This window comes from Neopelma chrysocephalum, unplaced genomic scaffold (genome assembly GCF_003984885.1).
Source record: "Neopelma chrysocephalum unplaced genomic scaffold, ASM398488v2 Primary Assembly neopelma1_22, whole genome shotgun sequence".
Classification (NCBI taxonomy): domain Eukaryota; kingdom Metazoa; phylum Chordata; class Aves; order Passeriformes; family Pipridae; genus Neopelma; species Neopelma chrysocephalum.
Genome location: NW_020897689.1, coordinates 3,508,919 through 3,532,208, shown reverse-complemented (window position 1 = coordinate 3,532,208; position 23,290 = coordinate 3,508,919). Strand labels below are relative to the sequence as shown.

At 39.8% G+C, this 23,290-nt stretch overlaps 1 protein-coding gene across 4 annotated transcripts; it reads left to right on the top strand.

Moving 5' to 3' along the window:
* The first annotated feature begins 636 nt into the window (after positions 1-636).
* LOC113968228 (carbonic anhydrase 13-like) lies at positions 637-20,332 on the top strand. Of its 4 annotated transcripts, XM_027684881.1 has the most exons (9): positions 637-731; positions 7,079-7,276; positions 7,624-7,672; positions 8,365-8,390; positions 11,023-11,141; positions 14,385-14,480; positions 15,616-15,678; positions 16,606-16,761; positions 18,855-20,332. In XM_027684881.1, the coding sequence occupies exons 1-9, from the start codon at positions 701-703 to the stop codon at positions 18,966-18,968; spliced, it is 852 nt and encodes a 283-aa protein (XP_027540682.1). In that variant the 5' UTR covers positions 637-700; the 3' UTR covers positions 18,969-20,332. The 4 variants fall into 4 exon arrangements, with proteins under 4 accessions (XP_027540682.1, XP_027540431.1, XP_027540594.1 ...); XM_027684630.1 differs by lacking the exons at positions 7,624-7,672; positions 8,365-8,390; XM_027684793.1 differs by lacking the exons at positions 637-731; positions 7,079-7,276; positions 7,624-7,672 and adding an exon at positions 8,839-8,903 and having other exon boundaries at positions 7,789-8,390.
* Positions 20,333-23,290: the final 2,958 nt, after the last annotated feature.

Here is a 23,290-nt window from a genome sequence, read left to right as displayed (position 1 = left end):
CCCGGCCCCGCTTGCCGCTCCCGCGCTTTCCCAGCTAGGTTTCCCAGCACGGAAAGGCTGAGAGCTCCGTGCCGCGCGCCCGCCGCCGGCTGAGCGCCGAGTCCCGAGCACCGCGTTGCCCAAAGCACGTGCCCGTGGGCAGCACCCGGGGCTATGGTATAAAAGAATAAATGCCCAGTGGGTTGTGGGGACACCCTCCTGCCTCCACGGGCAGGAAAACGTGGAATCTTTCTACGGCCCGTTCCAAAGGGAATTGGGTTCGCTCCCCTGGGAGTAAGGCGGGAGGGGATGCAGCGGTGCGCGCTTCGCTTTACTTTCGGGAGGGGCAGGGGTGACCCCAGGAGTGGAAACAACTTCCCCATCTTTCCTCGTCGCACAACTCGTGCTGTAGCGGGACGGGGACTGGCGGAGGGACAGCACCTTCCCTCTTTTGGAGCGGGCCCTGGAGAGATGGCACTGCGGCCCCGGGTGGCCCCGACGGTGCTGGGCGCAGGCTGGGCGGTGGAGGGCTTGGGCCGAGAGCCGGCACCGACGGGCCGGGGGCCGGAGCACCGCAGGCTCCTTATCAGCGCCCGAGGATCGGGGCGTCGCCGCCCGTCGCCTTCAAATCGGGCGCAGCCGCCTCTCCCGTCCTAGCCCGTCCCATCCTGTCCTGTCCCAGCCCGTCCCGTCCGTCCTGTGCCGGCAGGAGAGCAGAGCCATGCTGCACTGGGGATACGACGAGCACAACGGTAGGGGAGCGGCGGGCGGGGGGTCGTCGGGGCGGCCGGCGGGGTCCCCCCGAGGGCACCTCCCGCCGCCGGGCTCGGCAGCTCCCGCGCCCGCGGGAAAGCTGGATGAGCTGAGATGCTGTCGAGGCTTTGCAGCGTGAGAGCGAGCAGATTTTTGTCTCGGCATTCTGCAAGGCAGGCGGCTGAGAGAGGTGTCCGTGCGTGAGGCATCGCCTGCAGAGTCGGGCCGGGGCTTGGCTCGAGTCGGGTCTGTCACGTTCCCGGTCGCGATTTCGTTTGCTCGTGTAGCTGAACAGTTGCGTGTGCACATCGAGTACTTGTTGAACAGTCACACTGATCGGAGCTGCTGTATCGGCAGTGCCTTTCTGATTCCACCTGTTTTCTGTTTCTGTTACACGGTGGGAAATCTTGGTTACTAGAATTGGTCATTTAAATGTATAACTATGCACCGAAGAGGAAATGCTTTTGGATTTTAGTTGTTCCATGGTTTCCTTAATCTTGCCGGTCTTTGAAGTCCCAAGATGTACTCATCAGCAGGCTTAAAGACTTTGTTCTGGTTTGCATTTTAAGTCATGCAAACGCTGCTCCTGTGTGCAGACGGTCTCACAAGTCATGCAAGTAGAAGTGATTTTGAAAATTGGCTCTGACAAAATACATGGAATAACTTGTATTGTCTGTACACAGAGAAATAAGACACCATGACAGTAAAAGGAGACAGCTATATATTTGCATATACTAATGCCTGTAAGAATATATAGATTTCGGAATACTGTTTGTGCACGTACTACCTTTCCTTTCTGGCCCTCTTGTTCTGTCTTTTCTGGATGGATGTACTTTTCCTGAAAAACTAGGTGGTGGTGGATCACAGTGATGTTGCAATGATTAGGTGTGTTATCTGCTGTTATGCAGTCTACTCTACCCCTCCCCTGAAGACGTAAATGGGTCTTGTTTTTCAAATTTGTTTCTCCATATGTTTCCATGCTGTGAGCTTCACCTGCACAGTCCAGATAAGAAGCCCACTCTCCCTGCCTTATCCTATCTCTCCTTGTTTGCTATTCTCAACTTCTAGAGAGGGGAGGCCACCAGTGTCTCTATAGGGGTAGCCCTGGACCTTGCTTGGGGCCCCATTTCTCCTAAAACACTGTTTACTGGCTGATAACGTATTTGAGATGGAGTTTGCCTTTCACTCTCTTCTTTTTTGGAGCCCCCAGCAGCTGTGAGGTGGGTAGTTCCTCATCAGTCCACCCCCTTTCCCCTGCCTCTCACAGGAGACTAAAGGAGAGAGGCATAAAATAGGTTCCCTGAAACTAAGATCAACTTTTGCAACTCATGAGGCAGAAACAAAGTGAAATTAGTTAAATCTGGTGCGCTTATATCTATAGTTGACTGCCTGCGGAGTTGAAAAGACATCTGTGTTCCCTCTGAGTTCTGCATTTGTTACTTGCAACAGTTGCAACATAAATCATTGCATGCATAAAGTGAACTGTCAAATATTACATATACATGTCTGCCTATATGGTATATTTATATATAGGACATGGGCCCACTGTTACAGACAATTAAAAGTTTTGGTGATTGACCCTGGCTAGATGCCAGGTGTTCACCAAAGCAGCTCTGTCACTCTCCTCCTCAGCTGGACAGGGGAGCAAAAATAGACTGAAAGGCTTGTGGGTCAAGATAAGGACAGGGAGAGATCACTCACCACTTACCATCGTGGGCAGAACAGACTCAACTGGGGACAATTAGTTTTATTTGTTGCCTATCAAATCAGAGTAGGGTAATGAGAAAATAAAACTAAATCTTTAAAACAACTTCCCTCCACCCCTCCCTTTATTGCAGGCTCAGCTTCACTCTTGATTTTCTCTACATCCTCCCCTGCAGCAGTGCAGGGGACGAGGAGTGGGGACTGCAGTCAGTTCATCACATGTTGTCTCTGCCTCTCCTTCCTCCTAAGCGGGAGAACTCCTCACACTCTGCCCCTGCTGCCGCTTGGGGGCCCATGGAGAGAAGCCCACTATGGACTTCTCCAATGTCAATCCTTCCCACAGGCTGCAGTTCTTCACAAACTGCTCCAGCATGGGTACCCCGCCGGGAAGGTTCTACAGCTTCTCACAGAAGCCACCCTTGTAGCCTCCCTGCTACCAGTAGCTTACCATATAGAAGTTCTTGGTTGTTTTGATGCATGTATTTCTGAAATGCAATAAGGCAGCATTTTATTTCTATGAAAACCTCGACCTTTGCTTTCTTGCCACTTTTCTTACCTCAGATGGTAAGAGTTTTGATGGTGCTTATCTATAGAGGCACAATATTGAAATCTTGAAAACTGGCTTCACTGTGGCATCATTAATGCTTTTCAGTGCTGCTCAAGGTTCCTGTCAAGAGGGGAATGTTCTCGCCCTTCACAGGAACAGTCCTTTTAGTTTACTGGGGAATTCCCTTAGTTAAAAGGCAAATCACAGAATCACAGAATGAGTAAGGTTGGAAGGAACCACAGTGGGAAGTCAATTGCCTTCTGTTTACTATTTGTTTAATGAAATATATGGAAAATACTTACGTGTATTGTCTTTTACTGCAAAAATTCTCTTGATCTAGTTACTACTGTAACAGTGACACATTTTATAAATAAAAGGGATATGATTCATAGAGCCACAGAGAATCATTTAGGCTGGAAAAGACCCTTAAGATACTTGAGTCCAACTATAACTCCTTATAGATTTTTTTTCCTCTAAGAATCATTACATCATTTTGATAGCTGCTTTAGAAAAAAGCTCTTATTTTACCCATTTAATGATTTTTGAGCTAATCTTATCGCAAGCTAATATGCAACTAAATTACTTGCAAACCTAACTTTATAAATTTAAGCACTTTGTGTATGATGATAAACTGGGCAATGGATTCTGTTTAGGAATAAATAAGGATGTGATTCTGTCAAGGTCAGACCATAATAAAATAATACACTTTCTATATGTAATAGCAAACTCTCTCTCAAAAAAAAAATCCACTTTTTCACCTGTACATGCTCTATTTATGCACATATAGAGGCTCCCTGGAACTGAGCTGTGTCCTGAAGTGTCTTCACTGGCTTATCTCAAGTTAATCTATCCATTTGATGAAATTCATAATCTTTAACTGCAGTTGGAGAAAAACACAACATTGTCAATGAGTTCTATTTCCTGGGAAATTCCTAACTACCTTCATTATGAGATCTGTGTCATGAACTGGATTTGTGCGGTGCTGGTGAGTGGTATATGCAGCGATAGTCTGACCTAAAAGTGTCAGAGGTGTGCATTGCATTTGGTAATGCCGTGTCCAAAATAAAGGCATGAAATCTTCAGAGCAAATGGTTTGGGTTTTTGTCATAAATGTTGGTCACAATGGCTTTGATTGTTAAGAGCTACTAGGTAATCGCCTCTAGCAACAGAACACTTTCCCAACAGCAAGAGAGCATATCGTAAGTTCAAAAATTAGTATATTAATCATTTTCCTTCAGTAAATGAAAAAATGAAGGGAGGTGAGTAGTGAGTTATACTTTCCTGGATATGTCTTAAAGTACATATTTATAAAACTAAAGTGTACATTATGTTAATATGGAGGCACCTAGTTCAGGTCCAAATTCAGAAGAAATTTTCACCCTGGAGATCCCATTGCTTAAATCCAGTTGTATGACATGCATTTGAGCATTTCTTCCAGCTGTAATGACTTTTTTCAACTGTCATATCCAGAGATTGTGGTGGGGTAGGGTCTGTAGTAATGAATTGAGTCACGGTTTTCCTAGAGTGGCAAGAGTATAATAATTGTATTAGATTGCTGATAGATTATCTAGTAAGAAATACTGCTTGATAATGCCCTGGTGGTACAAAATGAGCTGAAGTTTCCTGATATTTTTCTCTATATTTTGAAAGATCGTATTTCTGGTAGTCTTGTTTACTGATAGACGTTTAATCACCATAGCAAAATGGTATTTTGGTCATCTGAGCCAAGAACAAGTACAAAAACAACTACCATGTCTTTTTAGAACTGAAGTTTACTGTAAAATAATTAGCTAATGATAGAAACACAGCCTTGGGTCCTCTTTTAGGCATCTTTGTATTGTTTCTAAATGCAAATCTTTCATATTATGTAATGTACAATAACTGTAGTTATTTTGGAATTAGAGCAAATGGACCAAGTAGTTAAGCATATAAATGTATTTTGCCTTTTCTCAGTTAAGGAATGTTGGAAACATTAAAATTAAGTAACAATAAATTTTTTTTAAGCATCCCAAGACACAGTAGTTAGGTATAAATGATGGAGTAATGGTTCTTATGAATAAAACTTCGCATTGCACCTCTAACTATGGGGTACTAGGATCTAAATGCAATTAAATATATGCTAAACTGTATGTAATTAAAATATTGGATAGCTTTGATGACCATTTGTGAAGTGAGAAAAATTAAGTTGAAACAGTTTTATATTTCAAACCAGTAGGATTTTTATCTTCTGCCTTAGAAGCGATTTCCTTAATGCATTTAGTTAATGCAGTCATTAACAAAAGGACTTTTTAACAAATTCAAGACGAAAGGCCGTTGCCTTTCTTCTGCCTGAGGCTTAAGTCTTAGGCTGTTCTTTACAAGTTCTCCTTGTCTCCCGTTTTTCGGTGCTTCTCAGAGGAGAATCCGCCTCTGCCCAGATGGCTGTGCAAGCTGCTGCCCCACGGCGCTGCGGGAGCTTCCCTCCCTGATTTACTGTTGGGGCGCCTTGAGCACCTGTGAGTTTCTCAGCTGTGTTTACTTCTATTGAAGTCAAGGAAAGAAAAATGTCTAACAAGTTTTGATGTTAGGCTGTTAATCCCGGTGTCATACATTTTAATCCTTTTTTGTCAATATGTTTGTTTAAGTGCTAAGCTATCCAAAAAGACCCAAACCAACAGGCTAATTTTTACACTGAGATCAGTTACCTTCCATATAGAGAGTTACAAAGATTTCCAGTGATGCAGATTTTGTAAGATTAGATTCTCATGGTTATATTAAGGTTTTCTTGTATCTAGTCTCTCTTAGTTGATTTATTATGCTTTCGTATCCGTTATAAGCCTGGAGTGCTATACATTTATTAATATTGAAAGATCCTTTGTCCTGCAGACTTTCCCCTTTCACCTTTCTCTTTTTCCCTTTCCTCTTTCTCCTTACTTTATCCTCTTTTCCATTCTAAACCTTGTTTTCTATCTTTATTTACTGAATATATTCCCCAAGCAACTTATTGTTCATATTTTCTTCTTTGGCCTCTTTATCTAGGTATGGTTAGAAAATGGAATAGATATTCTTATTGAGAACTCTGATGTTTAGCAGATAACACATAACTCACACATCTCATCAATGAAGCTTTTCTTACTGTTTTAGAATGGCATTTGCCATTTTCTCATATCCATATTATTGATTTATTAGCTTTTCAGCTTACATTTGGCTTAGCTTGCGTGGAGGGAGGAAGGCTAACTTGAGATCACTGGTATTGGTTAACAACTTCTTTAGTCCTTTAATTTCTGCCTAACGCTGATAATGGTGCTGCAAGTCTGTGTCTGGAAGATCTACTTTCATTTATCAGCAGGAGGTGGTAGAAATCCAAACCTCATGCAAGCACCACTGTCATCAGTGTTCCTGTTCTTGGATTTTGTTAGTGCTACACTAGTGTGTGTGTGTGCATGTGTGCATATAGACTTTGTGATTAGAGGGTGACAGTCTCTCTTTTGTTGTGACAGCTGGTGTGCAGAGTTGGAGGTGACCGGTGGTGCAGCAGTGCTTAGGTTACAGGCACTGCCATCAGGCTCCAGAAGAGCCTGTGAACCACTCAGCTTTTTTTACCTTTTTTGACATCTCCCCATCTCATTCAGCATAGTCATTAGAAGATGTGTTCTCAGGTCTTTTGCAGCAAATGACTAAGGTATAAAAAATATCCTTAATGTGAGGATTTGGATAGAAAAGAGGTAATCCTTAAAGACATAATAAGACATGACAATAGGCAAAAATGGCATGTCAGAAATTTATTAGGGCATAATGTCTGTTGGATACAGGATGCTTGATTTGAATGAGCATTTGTTGTATGTTTCTTGTGCATAGTTGAGTCTTAACTGTGAATAATTATCTATATACTGCATGTGGCCTTGTTCAAGGGTACATGCAAGGTACATGAAGGGGTCCTGAGAGCTGCTGTTGCGATGTGATGCAGCAAAAGTAGCTGAGTATTTTGATCTGTGTTTTCCTGATTCATCCTTTTTGAATTTAAAAGATACAAATGAGAACAATTCAAGCAGAGTTTTCTTTCATAAGAATGAGGGTGCTGTCATCAATTTAGACTTCTCCTCCAATGTGTTGCAGGGCCTGCCCACTGGAAGGAGGTTTTTCCTGTCGCTAATGGAGACCGTCAGTCACCCATTGACATCAAAACTGAGGAAACCAAGTATGATCCCTCCCTCCGTCCTCTAAATCCCAATTATGATCCAGCTTCTGCTAAAATCATCCTTAACAACGGGCACTCCACCAGTGTGGAGTTCGATGACACCATCAACAGATCAGGTTTGTTCCTTTCCTGTTGCACTGTGTCTTCTGTATAGAGTGCATAGAGCCTGGGCACATCTCACTATTGGGTATGAATTCCTCATGAACAATAAGGCTTTGCTTCTCCAGATGAGAGATTCCTTTTTTCCCTGTCTTTCAGCATGATACAATGTGGGAATGTGTTTGTACATGAGTTCAAGATTGTGTTTCTCAGGAAGTGCTGGGATTCCCTATTCACAGCGGTGGTTTGATCCACCCCAACCACCTGGGTAGTGCCAGCCATCATGTCTGAACAGTGTTGTGTACAATTTTTCAAATGCTGCTCTCTCTCTCACTGCAGATGAATCCTTTGTGTCTCATTACAGGTTCATTCCAACTGAATCGCTCAAATCTCTTATCTGAATTTAGCTGCAGGTTTGGTTATTTGTTTTTCCCCTTTTTACAACCCATACTTGGACTTCTTGTGTCAGGAAAGAGCCAATACAGAACAAGTGAAATATATCCCAAGTGATCCCTTTTCTTCTCTGAAAAGTGTTATTGTCCCAGTCTTTTCCAGGAGTATGTAGCTTCCCTTTTTGCAAGCAATAATTCTCTGGTTTAGCATAGTCTTTGTAAGGTTAGTGCCTTCATCTTTAAAACCTTCTCTTAGATGTTAGGCAAGCCAGCGTAACCCCTCTTGAAACTGTAGGAGCACAGAATCTTCAAGCAGTAATATCATCTTGTGGATGCCTGAGGCTTAGCTGAGGATCCAAGCCCATATAATGCTTTCCCAAGGGTCAAAGCCAGAGGGAAACTAATTTTTGATCACCCTGTCCATTAGTCCTGAGGACTTGTTAGCTTATAGTGTCAACAGGAAAAAAAATAGATGGAGACACCATCGTGCTTTGGTTTCCTGGACAGTCTTAGTTTTAAATTTCCTGTCAATACAAGCAACATTGGATGTTGCCTGAGAGCCACCAGCTGATCATCAGTGATCGGTCTGACCTCGTATGTGTCAGATGCCACGGAACTTCCCAGAATTAATCTCTGCTTCAAGCCTAGTAGGCCCTGGTGAAGTAAAGCACATCTCTTAGAAAAACACACTATCTTGATTTCAAATTTTCCAGCGATGATGAACCTACCACAGCCTTTGGTAAGTTGTTCTAATTGTTAATTACCCTCACAGCACATCAGCTGATGTGAGTTATATCAACTTAGCCTTTAAGCTCTTTTTTTTGAAAAAAAAAGGCAATGAATGTGAATACACCAAGAACCTCTTCCACTTTCTTAATTCCATCCATGAAGTGACAGAGCCTGAACATAGCATTTTTGTAGGCTTACCATGGTACCAAAACAATGGTAATGTGATCCTCCTTTATTCAGGCCATATCTCCAAGAATACAGTTCATGTCATGGCAAAGCACTGGCAAATGTAGATCAGATAATTAACAGATGTAATCCCCAGTCTCCTTCAGCATAGTCCATATCTTCTGTGTATGGACTAGATTCTTCAATCCACATCCATAAACTGAGTAATTCACTATTTTCCCTAATATTTGTCTCTGACAAACTTTATCAGTAATGTTTTTGTTTTCTTTCAGGTCATTGCTCAAAAAATACTGAATTTTCTAGGGCCCAAATTTGGCTTCTGGGGCTCCCCTGTGAAGTAAGGACTCCTGCTATGTGTTGGTTTCATGAAAAAAAAATCAAATTAATTGGTACTAAATACGTTAGCATCTTTTAATGCATTATTAACTGACTTCCATATGAACTATTTCTTCACTTTGGTCAGCATTGAAACTGGGCTGTCAGGTCTGTAACTGTTTGTTTAAGTCTGTTTATGCTCTTTGGTACCACATTAGCTCCATTCTTTGAAATTAGTCTATTGATTTTCTTCTAACATTTTTCAAAATTTGAGATACTGATATTTGCCCAAAAAGCTTCTGACCAACCTCCTCCTTAATTACAATTGGAATGAAAGAGATTTACCATCACTGTACGATGTGGCACAAATACATCATCAGGCCGTTTTTCACATTTTTCAGCAGAAGTATTTCACGCCAATGCATTTCTACATAATAGTTTTCCCTCAGCCAGTTACAACACCAATCTTTACACATTTCTAGGATCATTTACCTCAAAGTTTTCATTCCTTGAAAGAAGGAATTTGTGTTAGGAGTACCATTTCCCCATCCCCTCTGTCTGTAGGCTGTGTAAAAGCATGGTTTTGAGTTGAAGCTTTAAAGAACTCAAATATTTTTTCCCCCCATATAAACAGTCGCAGTTCCTTTTCATTAACCAGGCTACTTGTGTTAGCAAATAGGCAACTTAAAATTCTTTCATCTTTATTTGGTGTATTTTGTTCCTAAGAAAGTTTAGGTTTGGGACTAAACCTAGAAGAGAGAAAAAATTGCCATTGTCCTCCCTACTGCTCTTAATTTAAAAACCATCTGGGTAAAGCTCCCCTCATTTTCCCTTAAAATTTCTATAATGACCCAGTAAACTATTCCCAAACCTTCAGTGGAGATATGGAGCCCAGAGAATGGAATGAATTGTTTTGCAGGGAATAAGGAATCTTTCTGAATGTGATTCACATTCAAGTCTCTGTGCAGAGCTGGTTTGGTTCTAACTCTGATGCGCAAATGATGAGCACTTGCAAAAGCAAAACAAGGAAAAGCCTACCCATATCCATGTTAGGTTGAATAGAATTAGATCAGAACAGAATAGAATTAGAAGAGAATAGCGTTAGAATAGAATAAAATAGAGCAGATTCTTTCAGTTGGAAGGGACCTACAATGATCCAGCTGCCTGAGCAATTCAGGGCTGACCAAAAGTTGAAGCATGTTGTTAAGGGCATTGTCCAAACACTTCTTAAACACTGACAGGCTTGGGGCATCGACCACCTCTCTAGGAAACCTGTTCCAGTGTTTGACCACCCTCAGTTAAAGAAATGCTTCCCAGTGTCCAGTTTAAACCTGCCTTGGCACAGCTTTGAGCCTTTCCCATGAGTCCTGTCACTGGATACTTGGGAGAAGAGACCAGCAGCTTCCTCTCTGCTTCCCCTCCTCAGGAAACTGTAGAGAGCAGTGAGGACACTTCCCAGCCTCCTTTTCTCCAAACTAGACAAGCCCAAAGTACTTAGCCAGTCCTCATAGTACATGCTTTCCAGCCCTGACTAATTGTCAGTAATATTGCCGTTGTACAATGCATATGCAGCGTTGGCTTATTTTTATTTATGTTAATATAAACTCCTTTTTCTCCGACTCCAATCTGATGTAACTAGATTTAGCTGCAAATGAAGGAAAGAGCCTTGAAATTTTTTTAAGCTCCGCCTATTTTCCTCCAAATTTCAAAGAGAAGAAATTGTGCTGACATTACATTTTTCTGATCACCCATTTTATTCATAAAATCTATATTTTAAGCCAAATTTCTTAGTGATTCTTTCAAATTTATTCAAGAGAGGAAACTCTCTTGAATGTTGCAAATAGAAGTATTTTCCCATTTTCTGAGAAATATCCAACCCATAGCAAGACAAACCTGGAGATAACAACATACCCTTTAGTTGCCCATAACCCACTAATCTACACATAAATGCAATTTTGATAGTCATATCCTGGACGAGTGAGTGTTTCTGTAGTACTTCCAAGAAGTGGGAAGCCATCTGAGTGAGCTTTTGAGAAGGAGCAAAGAACTGTCCAAAGACTGAAGTTTGGTGTGAGGTTAGAGGATGTTGGTAGAGGCTCCTGTTCCTGCAGTGAAGCCTTTTCCTCTGCTTGGGTTTCCAGTGCTGACTGGGGGGCCACTCAGCGGGACCTACAGGCTGCGCCAGATTCACTTCCATTGGGGGTCCAACGATGAAGCCGGCTCTGAGCACGCGGTGGATGGGATGAAGTATGCGGCAGAGGTAAGGCTTTGCATGGAGTCATCTGCACCTCTAAGCTTGTGACTAGTTTTCCATTGTAAAAATAATGTTGCCCCTCCTCTTCCCGCCTTTCATCTTCCCTGCATTTTATCAAAAGATGAGCAGTCTTCCTGAAGTGTTGCATGTTTGGTCCTTTCTCAAAGGAGAACCTATTTGAAAGCTTTGGAGAGGATTAAAAAAGGAGTACAGAAGACAAGAGCTTGATAAGAGCAAGATTTAATGTTCAAGAGCTATTTTAAACTTTGTCTTTCACTGTCTCTTCCTTGGAGAACATTTTCAAAGTCAACTTCAATGACAAACAACAGAATTATTTGATTTGGGGCCTGTGCAGTGTAAAGACAGAGTATTGCATTTTGTAGTGCACTTAGCAATGTGGTGGTTATGACTTTAAGAACTGCACTTGAGTATCTGTGGGATGCCTGTTATCTGTGGGGTAATGTGTTTCAGTGGAGGGAGACATGCACCATCTGCTCTGGCATGGAGCTTTCACTCCTGCTCTGTCTCCTTTGGTGCATTTGAGTAATCTGCAAGAAAAAGTATTCAGTATGAGATTCTTCTTTGCAAATGGAAGTAACATGGAGTATTTTGATGAGACTGAGGTCTTTAACAACAGGTAATTCAGAGAGTGGAAGAGTTTTCTGGGGTTAAAAAGAAGTAAAACGTGTAAAAATAAATGGTAATGGACAAATAAAAGGCATAATACTACAGAAGAAAAAAATGCAATGTATGCACAGTAGTGTGATCAGATTTTGCTGGAAGTGATGTAAGAGATAGCAGTCAGGAAAAAAAGATCAGTTTTCTAACACTAATGGGGAAAAGTGATATTTGCAGTGTTTAAAGGCTTATGTTTTCCACAGGAACCAGGTGAGATGGAATATAAAGAATTAATAGAGGTGCTTTAAAACCATTAAGTACCAACCCCAAATTTCTAGCTGAGAAAATTATATGTTTCCCATCTAAGAAACCAAACAGAAGGAGAAAATATCTCTGAATTTCTAGCCAGTCTAAAAACCTTTCTGTTACCTGTTGGTTGGGTAACCCTCCACAAGAAGCTCTCCAGATGTCACTTTGGCTTTGGGATAAGAAACGCAGAATTAAAATCAAGGCTTCTGAGCATTGTTCACACAAAAGAAAATACCTCAGAAGGAGACATGAAAATGGTTTCAGTGCTCACCTTTTAAGGAAGATGTGCAAGATTTCAAGAAAAAGCATCAACTGAGTTGAAGAAAGAACTAGTGTACAGGTAAAGAAGGCTTCAATGTTTGACCTCTAATCCCACCGGGAAGCAGAAGTGATCCATGGCTCCATTCTTTGTGACAACATATGGTCTGATCAAGATCTCTTCACAAGCTGCAGTGACAGAGCGGTGGTAAGACGGGATATATTCCTTACAGAGAAGTCACAAGCCATTGAGAAGGGGTCTGTACCCAAAAGTGTTTCACAGCTCTGTTTCTTTGGGGATTTTATTTTTTTGGGATGGTTGGCTTGGGTTTTTTTGGGGCAAAGCTATGAGGGAGTGGAGTGGGCTGTTAGTAGTTGTGGGAATTTTCCTTTTTGTTCTTTGTTAGCTTTTTTTCCCTTTTTTTTTTCAAATCCACAATAAAAGTCAATTCTGACTGAGAGTATCTGTTTCCTTTTTGTGTATGTAAAAAGGTAATTGTTTAAAAGTTGTTCAATGTAGCTTCTCTGAACTTATAATAGTGAGTGGTGCAGACACTATGAGCTCCAGGACACTAGTGCACTTGTGAAGGGTTTAGTGGACTATGTTCTCTTCCTGGTTTAATTTATAATATTTTTAGCAACTTTCCTTCAAGGATTTCTGAAGCTCTGACTCAGCATGTGTGTCATCGTGGCCATACATATATTATTGTTGACTACAGTGGTATTCCTTACTTGCTGGAAGTAATGTTTCAGCACTTTAGAGCCCAAGTGCTTAACAAACATTAACATAAAGTAAGACCAAGTAAGAGATATGAAAAATTGAAACTCAGAGAGGTTAGGCAAGGATTGAGATTTAAAGTAAAAATCTTCATTCTCCTAGATCCCTGTTTCAACCATGCAGCTATGTTATTTCCCATAGGAAACCTTTAAAGCAAGTTCCAGCTTTCCTAAATTGCTTTTGCTTTAGATGTCTTGTAAGTGCTATATTCCAAAAGGAAGCCTTTTTTTTCAGGGATACATCCTAGTTTAAGTCATTCAATGAAGCTGCTTTTCAGCACTCCTAAGGAGTAAAGTTCAGTGTCTGAAAAGATGGCCACCAATTTTAGAAAAGCCAATCTCATGCCCTGCTTCTGAGCGTCTCTGTCTAAAAACTGTGGGTAATAAGATTTACTAATCCATTGAGGATTTGCGAAAGTAATTAATGTTTGTGAAGTACTTAGATGTAAGTACTGTGTGAGTGTTTATGCTCTGTCCAGAGACTGGGACATCCTGGAGCTTCCTGAGAACCAGGAGCTGCCACCATGAATTGTGGTCAGGAATTAGGAAACCTGGTCTAGCAGGAGGGACTTAGGTGACATGGGAGTAGAGATCATGGGCTTTTCCTTTTTCCGCCTGGCTCGGTGGTGTCTTTACGCTGCTTAAGCAAGTACAAGAGGACAGTTCCAGAATAATACATGTTGGAAATGCTCAAACCTGAGATAATCAAGCTGCTTGTAAGGACCTAACTACTGGTGGTCATAGAAAATAACATTTGGAAAGTATCAAAAATGAAATGTTGCTTTTTAGCTTGAACTAAACAAGCGACAAGGAGTCAGTGCAAGTTTAATGTGTGTTCTTCTGCCTGTTTTCTAGCTATTTATGTGGCCGATTAATGTTGCTGAAAGCTTGATTAAAGAAAAAGATGAGTAAAATACTAATGACATCTTCATGAATTTCAATCACTCTTTAAAATCAGCTGTACTAAATATGGATTTAAAACCTTTAGTTATATAACCTTTGGCTTTCTTGTCTTAACTTCCCAATTCAAAATCTGGGGGCCCAACAGCAGTTTGCCAGGCACTGTGGTGTGCTGATTCCTGCTAAACTTTGAATAATCCCAGCCACTGGAAATGCTTTTGCCATTTGTGTGAACTATATGTTTACTGATTTCATGAAATATCTGCACTGAATGGCTCTACATACAAAAGAGTGAAGTAGAGTATCTAACCCAGAAAGTTGTAGTATTCACTTGCCACTGCTTCAGTTCAGCGAGAGTTGATGCTGTCTGCGTCTCTTGCTTTTCAGCTTCATGTGGTCCATTGGAATGCAGAGAAGTATTCCAGCTTTGTTGAGGCAGCTCGTCAGTCAGATGGATTAGCAGTCATGGCTGTATTTCTGAAGGTAAGAAAAGAATGCTCCAGGTCTCCTAATAAATCTGCATTATAAGCCCAAAGAGATAATCGTGATGGTTGGTGTAATTATTGCTAAAAAGATACTTGTTTTGTACTTGTTTCCTTCATAGTGTTTAGCTGGCCATATGGAAAGCTATGCTTCCTTGAAGAACAAAAATATCAGATTAAGAGATTTTTTGAGACAGTGAGACTCTCTGTTTGCCTAGTTTGCACTCCAGTACAGCATAAGATGTGAAACTTAATTCAGCTGCCCCTATATGGATCCAAATAACCTGTACTTGACTAATAGGTTTCTTTATGGGGACAATCTGATTTGATTCAAATGTTTCTTTAACAGCTTGTTTCTGAGCTGGTAGTTTCTTCTAGAAAATAATAATAATAGAAAAAACAAAACCAGAAACTGGAGAATTTCCTTATAATTCTTATATACCTTTTTGCCATTTGTACCTGTTCTAAGATGAATTAAACTTGTGCAACAGCTTGATTGAGTTCTGCATGAAGAAACAGATGGAGAATTCACACAATCCATGGCAAAAGATAGGGCTTTGGTCAAATCTGTGGTTTCTGGTGGATGCCACAGCTTCCTGAGCACAGCTAGTGCTGGTGCTGGCACAGTCAGGAAGCTATTCCATGCAGCAGTTGCAAAGAACTGCTTCAGTGATTCAGTCTTTCAAGTTTGCATTATAATGGTTCAAGGGGAAGTGTTACTGGACCTCTGAGCAGACAAATTCTTCTTGGGATACATAAGAACACTGTTTTCAATGTTTTAAGTAATTTAGATTACAGATGTAAGCTTGCCACTTTTAATGTCTTGCATATTAAAACATGAACAATAATGGTTTCTGTTCTCCTGTAGTGAAAAGTTTGTGATTCATTTGTAGCTGAAATAATTACTATGAGTAGCCAGAATAGTTATTATCAGCAATGGAGCGGATCTTCTTTGTGACCAGTACTATTTCCAAGGACCAGGTAGTTACAGGCTTCTTCACAAAATCCGTCAGATCTTACAGTCATATAACAGGAGAATTATATAAAACAGTTTCATTATGCATTTCCTTTCTGATTATTTATGTTTGTTATTTTCCCTGGAGCTCCAGTGTTTCTCTTTTCTCTGGTTTTAATAGATTGGTGAATGCAACCCTCAGCTGAAGAAGATTACTGACCGCTTGGACACCATCAGAATCAAGGTAAATGAGTTTTTCTAAAAAAATACTAATATTGGTAGTTGCTTTTGTTGTTTTGGTGTTTTTTTTTATTTTTTGAAACCTGGCCGCTACTCCCTTCACTTTCATGTTCCCTGATTACTGGTATCATAGCTATCCACATCTGGTTTGAGATAGTTTAGGAGCATTTTTCTTGGGCTGAAAACTAAGTAGACAGTTTTTATACAGTAAAAGATCAGAGGAAAATACTAATTCCTCACAGAACCCAATCTCTGATGAATGTGTTGCTGTGAGAATAGTAGCAGGGGAAGAACATACTTTATGGAAAGCTGTGAAAAAGATGAGGGAAGTATTTCCCCTGTTTTGCTGAGGTACAGAGTGAGAAATAATTCTATTTTTTGTGTGAGATAAATCAGCCTGATTCTCAACATGATGTTTTGTACAGTCATCTCTGGCCTGGTAGCTGGAACATAGAGAAACAGTAGTAACACGTGGACCTGGGAGGAGCGAATGGTGAGAGGAGCCAGTGGCAGTAACCTGTGGGGTTACTCTGCCAGCCCCACAGAGACCACACTGAAAGTCTAACATCTTCTGTCCTCTCCATTCAACTTCCATCTCGTGGTCACTTGTAACTCAAGGGAGCCTATGCTAAAATGACACCTTTGATGGTGTCCTGCCGGCAGCAGGGACAGCAGCAGCAAAGCTGTCACAGAGGTAAGACCTCGTCAGAAAGTCTGACTGATGAGGACCTCCATCATCCAGGATGCTGCCAGCCCACCTGATAGTGGAACAAGCTCTACCTCCTTTGCCTTGATTTATCTTGGCCTCTTGCTTATAAATAACATTAAATAACATTTCCCTGTTTTTTTCTTTTTCTTTTTTTTTTCTTTGAAATAAAATTCTAAATATAATTAACCTAGAATACAAATGATCTTTTTTTTTAATTTCCAGGGTAAAAAAGCACTATTCACAAACTTTGATCCTAGCTGTCTGCTTCCCAAGTCCCTGGACTACTGGACTTACTTTGGCTCTCTTACTGTTCCACCTCTTCTTGAGAGTGTCATCTGGATTGTTCTGAGAGAACCCATAAGTGTTTGTTCTGAACAGGTACTGTTTGATTTGTCACCACTATCAAAATGTTGCTTTTGTAAGACTTGAAATTGCAAATAACATCCACAAATATGTCATTGCAGAACTTACTTACAAAAGACAAAATTTGTATATCAAATTTATCCTGACTTCCTGTTGCTTTTCTTTCTGTAACAGCTATTTATTATTTGTTTTTTAAAAGAATCTGCATACTCTAAAAATTAATAATCAAAAATAACCCATAAGGAACTTACAGGAAAAAAAAGAGTTCTGATGATGCTTAGGAATTCTGGAATTCCATTTGATTTGATTACTTGCATATCCTGCTCAAGCCTCTTCTCTGGCATTTTTATCTGGCAGATGAATAGTAAATTTATTCTTGCATTCCAGATATGTAAAACTTGATGAATTTACTAGAATTGTGAAAAGCAAATACAATCGTAATAAATTGGAGTTTTGTGTTAGGCTGTCTTAGGAAAACTGTGATACATCATAAAAGAGTCTGTTTACATTTCTTGTTAAATTAAGCTTAATGATGTATCTTAACGTTGCAACAGTGACACCCAGCGGGTGGATGCTCTTGAGTGTAAAGAGTTTTTCTGACCAGAGACCACATACTCAGCAGAAATGGTGACTTCAGTCTTTATACTAAATGTTAAGACAGCTTCCTGAATGGGATGCTTGTTAGTCAGGAGACCTCAGAGTCTGTTTCCAACTGATTTGAAGTAATTTATTTGCTCAATGTGCGCATTTTTCTCATCTGCATCTCTTCCAGTCAATCTGGCTTTGTAAGACTCACTGCAGTGCGTGAGGATCTAGGATTGAAAATTTGTGTTAAGGTATCAACTTTCTAAAGAAAAAACATTGTTCATGTTAAAAGCTTCTTATTTGGGCAAATATGTAATTAATACATTCTAAAATGTGAAATGCTGTATACAAACAGCCATGTGTAACAGGTTCAGAGGACATGGTGTGGGAAACTGTCAATTACAGGGATTCTTTACAAGTCATTTTTCATAGACTTCAGGTATATCTTATGTAGTAAAGTAGAAATATGCTATATTCTTATAAATATGAAGTTGCATGTAGCTAAAAGTGTGTATTTCCAGCAATGTCCACTGTTGTGATTGATCAGTCAGCACTATGACTGATACTGTTCTGCCATTTAATTTTATTCCTCAAGTTTGTATCTCTTTGGGGCTTTAGAGTTTGCTACTGACTTTTTGTTAAACTTTTCAGGTTGAAAGAAATTAAAAATAGCTTTTGAGTTTTTATAAATTTACAGGGAGCCTGAATTCCTAACGTTAGCTTTAGAATGGGATGAAGCAAGATAGCACCAACTTTTTTGCTCTTAATGCAAATAAGATGCAATGTACCATACAACTAAATGCTCTATTATAATTATAATGTCCTACCTTTGACAACCTAGAAGGGAAGTAAGGTGATATATAGAAATAGTGAATATTGGAAATAGTAGAAATAAAGCAAAATGCTAAACTAAATCAGGTTCAGATTTCCTGAGGTTGAGACGTGGAGTTCTGCTAGGAGTTTCTGCTGGGATCAGCATATGCTGAGGTATGAATAACTGCTTGTTCTGTGTCTTCACAAGGAAAGAATTTGGAATCTCTCCTGATTTGAGTAAGTGCCAATTACAGCAGCTTTCTATATCACCACACCTGCAATTCCAGGTTAATTGTGAATATACTCTTTGAGCAAGAAAACATACACAGAATGTGTTTACTATAAGAAACATAATGTAATTTTTGACAAAAAACATTCCAGAATCTCCAAGCTATGAAATCCAACTAAAAAATATAAACCCTCCTGATTTAGATGAGGTTATGGAAGAAAAGTGTGAATATAGGAAACAAGTAATCCTTATGCACAGTTTCATGCTGACATGTATTTTGGGAGATTTTCTCTGTAGTCATCCTTTTTCGTTTACAAGGAGAAAAATGGTGAAATTGCCATTCCCCACATGCCTTAGTAAAATACAGCTCTGTTCTCCCAAGTGGAAAAAAGGTGACAAGTATCTTTAATATTTGCACTGCATTTTCACTAGTATCAATATGAGGGTTTTCTGCTGACCTTTATGTCTCTATTGATCACAGCTGGCCAAATTCCGCAGCCTCCTGAGCACTGCTGAGGACGAGGTCGCCTGCTGCTTGCTGAGAAACTACCGGCCTCCCCAGCCTCTAAGAGGACGAGAAGTCAGAAGGAATTAAAGGAGTAAAGCCAGAGTAGTCTCCCTCTGAAACCAAAGGCTGAATTAATTTTAATAGTTAATATACTTTGTGATTTTTAATTTTTTTTTCTTGAGTTGTTGTAACAAATAGGTGTTGTTTTATTACTGGTTATCATGCAGTCATTTCACACAGACAAGTACGTCCTGAGCTGTTGCAGGTTCATCGACATTAACAGGTCTGACTGTGTTTGAGTGCGTTGGTTTGGGAGCACAGAGGTCACTGCTAATCATAAGGGTCAGATGTGGTAAAGGAGTTGCCCAGAATTTCCCACCAAATTATTGAACAGGATGCCTGGTATTATTGGCAGTGTAGGATGTTCGGGGTTTATTCTTCTGGTCTCTAACATAACATTTAGCTTCTATATGGGACTTCACAATATAATTCTCAAGGAAAAACTATTTCAATGATGTTGTCATTTCACTTTCCTGCAAAAAGCAGTAATGACTAACAGCATTTAAGTAAAACAGATGTTTATATGATCCTGTTATTCTGGCTGCTTCATAGCGGGAATCATGTACTGACTGATGTTTTTTTAAAAAGCAAATAGTAAGGATTTTGTATATTGCCTGATCATGTCAGGTGGATTAGGTATTCCTGAATTTCATAACGTGTGTGATGAAATTGTCCTGAAACCTGAAAACTGCAAGGTAGAAAGGCATAGAGGGAATTGTTTGGGTCTAAATGCAGTCTGTTGCATTTGGTGAACAATAAGGGACTAACTATAACACTATATCCATGTAGCATCAGACTTTTACCACTTAAAATCAGAAGGCAGGGGTGGCTGTTGCTCCAGACTCTTTCATGCTAGACACATTGGACACTGCAGTGTGATCCACATTGTGCATACCTCACACTATGCAGTGGAGCACAGCACTGCTCAGGTCTGTAATGTCTCAAGGTGCTGGCTGATGTTCTGCTGTCATAGTTGAACTTTGGTGGTTGCACTTACATGCCAAGACCAAAGAGAACATTCAGAGAAAGCCAAAGAAACTGGAATCAAGTCAATATCTAATAAAAAGCTCAGCCCTCAATAGCAATATGTTGAAATGTCCGTCTTTATGAATTGACTTGAGCCTGAGTTTCTCTCAGGAGCTTTTGTTATCTGAATATAATTGTTTGTTTTATGCCAAATTTATTTTTATTCTTTTTAATGAACTTGCCATAGCATGTAGCTTAGGATAGAATTAGATTTACTCTCAAACTGTGAGAACTACATAATTACCTACCTGGAAGAGGCAGCTAGAGGTTTTATGGGCAGCAACTACCATCAATCTCTGTAGTACTTCTGACCAACTCATCTTCCATGAATTAATTTTTTTATAGGTTTTATAGGCTCTGCCTTTTACCTCAGTGGGTCTTTTGATCTTAGATGGACAAATATGATGGAAATCACAATCAGGATTGAATTTATATGCTATTTTAATAAATTAGACATAGATATATAGATATTTTAGCTCAGTTTAAGACAGGTGGACTTTTTTGTTTTCTCCTCCCCCGAATATAGCTATTATATGCTGCAAGGCCTGCTGTCGCCTTTTGAATGTTTTCTGAAGGAGAGCACAAATAGGCCATTAGAGAAATAAAAGGCATTTAGCAGCAGCAGCAGGTACAAGTATTAAACAAAGGGAAAAACCCTTTGTTTTTTATTTTTTGGCTTAGAGAGAAGAATGCAGCTAAAAAGACCTCAGGATAGTTCATTCCTAAAGGGAATGTCAGGAAAGTGTGCATGGAGAAAGCGAGAGTGTGTTGTATGTTTTCACACCCCTTTTTAGACTTAGTGTTGGTTTTGATATGTTTCCCTATCAAGTGAGTAGCCTCAGAAGAGAAAGCAATAAGGCTACTGCTTCATATCATAAACAAAAGTTTTATATGTTTCTTGCATATTGAAAACAATGGAGTTGATCCATTGCTTTGATATTTATAAGGATTTTATCAAAATAAAAAGTTGATTTTATGAATGTGTCTTGTATTTTCTACTGAAGAGCTTAAACTTTTACAGAGAGGGCTTCACTTTTGTATCTAGCTCCTGCAGCTCTAATTTTAGAAAAAATTGTCACCCATCATTTGAAGACTGCCTTTGGGCAGTGTACTATGAGATATGTCTTTATGTTCTTTATGTAAAGTAAAATGTCTTGGGCGGTGGTAAGACATGCAATCAATTGTACAAGTTTCTGATAGTGCACTTTTGAAGTATTGACTATTTTTATAGTTACGCTAATAAGTTTTAGAAGAAGTCATCATTCCCCTAATGTGGAGATACCGTATTCATGTTAGATTGACGTAGATGGAAGTTAGTGCTGGCATCTGAAAAAGACTAGAAACGCTCAGTTGCCTGAAATCCTTTGGGAACAGCTTCTCAGGTCATTCATCTGCTGCAACTCTAAAGTGAGAATGTGGACCCAGTCTCGGCTCTGAGCACTTGGTTGCGTCCTCAGTCACTAATTTCTTGTATAGTCAAGCTACACTGAATCTCAAGCAGACTACTCAATGTGCTCCCAGAGAATTAAATCTCAAGTGTGAACTCTGTGTTGTACTAAGGTGACTCTACAGCAAACAGGGTTAAAATATGTCATCACCACCCCCCACAGCTGCCGGTCTCTTTGATCAACTCTTAAACCTCTGACACACTTGGAACCTTTATACTGAGAAGAATGAAATGCTCAGTGACCAAAAAACATAGAGCGTATTTGCTGAAAATAGTAGCTGTCAAGAATTGTGTACTGTTGGAGAGTTGATCACTCATAAACTTATTCTCAGAATTAAATAAACCACAGAAGAGCCCTGCTGGTTTTGGCACAGGAGGGAAACTGTGTTCTGCTGTGCTCATAACCTTTGACAGTTATGCTCAGGATGTTTTTAATATTGCATGTGTTTAACATCAGCTGGGAATTTTCTTTATGTCAAAGAAAAAACCTGGTAAGTAGCTGTCTTTGCTTCTGGAGTACAATGGGGTGAATATACAGCAGACACCTGTTTGCTGCCATAAACCCACTTGCTCTATACCTGTGCCTTCTCTGCTGCTTTAGGGATTTGTCTCTGTTGCTTCCACAAAGAGGACTTTGATGGGCTTACAGACATGAAGCAGGACCTAAAGAATTCAAGGAATCAAGCTGAGGAAAAAAACCCCAAGTCAATCAATTTCAAAATAACTTCACAAAAAAAAAGTGGAGTATGGCATATAAATAAAATAAAAGAACTCTGTATGTTATACAGTTTTTATAAACTTAATGGAAAGGAGATTTTGGATTTAGATTCTTGTAGCTTTACATAGGCAAGATTGCTAAATTGCCTAGCCTTCAGTTTTTAAAAGCTGCAAATAACTGAGAGATTTGGAGTACCTCAGGGATGTAGCCTCAACATGAAGGTATGAATGCTAGAGGAATCTTGCTCTAGAGATTCTAGAGTGGTCTCTTTCTTTTATTATCTATTAACTAGGCTAAAAAAACATGGTGGCAGTCTCCTTATCACTCTGCTGCTTGAGAGACTACGTCTACCTTCTGTTGCATTTTGTTGTCCCCTCCCTCCACTCTGATCTTTCTTTCTAGTTATATATGTGAAGTTATATATGTTTGTTTCATTTTTGGGTTTAATTACAATTGCTTACGTTTGCTCATTTTTCTTTGAGTCTTCTTCCCTGGCATCTCCTTAGGACTTAGGATAAAAACCTTAACTTACAAGACACCCTACAAAAATACTGTAGTGTTGTACTTCCACCAATGTTCTGCACATATAGATAGCCTGCTTGGCTTTCCTGTCAAGTCTTGCTATTATGTCCTTGTACAGATCTAAACTAATTGAGATTTGTTCTGTGATTTAAGCTCTTAGATACTGTTATTTCTACACCTTTTATTTGTGAAGTGTTTGACTCTGTGGACAGATGGCCTTTTCTGTGTGTCTGCTGTCTTTGTGAGGCAGAAGATAATGATGAAACACTTTAAAAAAGCGTTTCTAAAGTCATGTTTTGTTTTCTGTTTCTGTCAATTTCTCCATCATTCTTCCCAAGTGCAACATGGTGAAACATTTGCATGTGTGATCTGTCTTTTCTCTGGAAGAGAATTTGAGGACAGGGGATGTCTCTCACAGGAGAGTACTGGATTGTCATATGAAAACAAAGATTCTCTGCCTCTGCTTAACAGAACTGATGTGCTGCACAGTCAATTCCTGTGTCTGTTTCTATTTTATCAAATTTCACCCACATACTTGGGTAGATAAATTTGAATAATTTTTAGGTACTTCTGACAGTTTCATTTTTCAGATGTAAATCATACAGGATACATGAAACAGGTAGATGAAATATATAT

Bases quoted from the DNA above. Each gene is read 5' to 3' on its own strand.
- LOC113968228 (XM_027684881.1), top strand. From the start codon at position 701: ATGCTGCACTGGGGATACGACGAGCACAACG. The intron at 732-7,078 runs GTAGGGGAGCGG...AATGTGTTGCAG, and splicing joins GGGATACGACGAGCACAACG to GGCCTGCCCACTGGAAGGAG. The intron at 14,481-15,615 runs GTAAGAAAAGAA...TGGTTTTAATAG, and splicing joins TCATGGCTGTATTTCTGAAG to ATTGGTGAATGCAACCCTCA.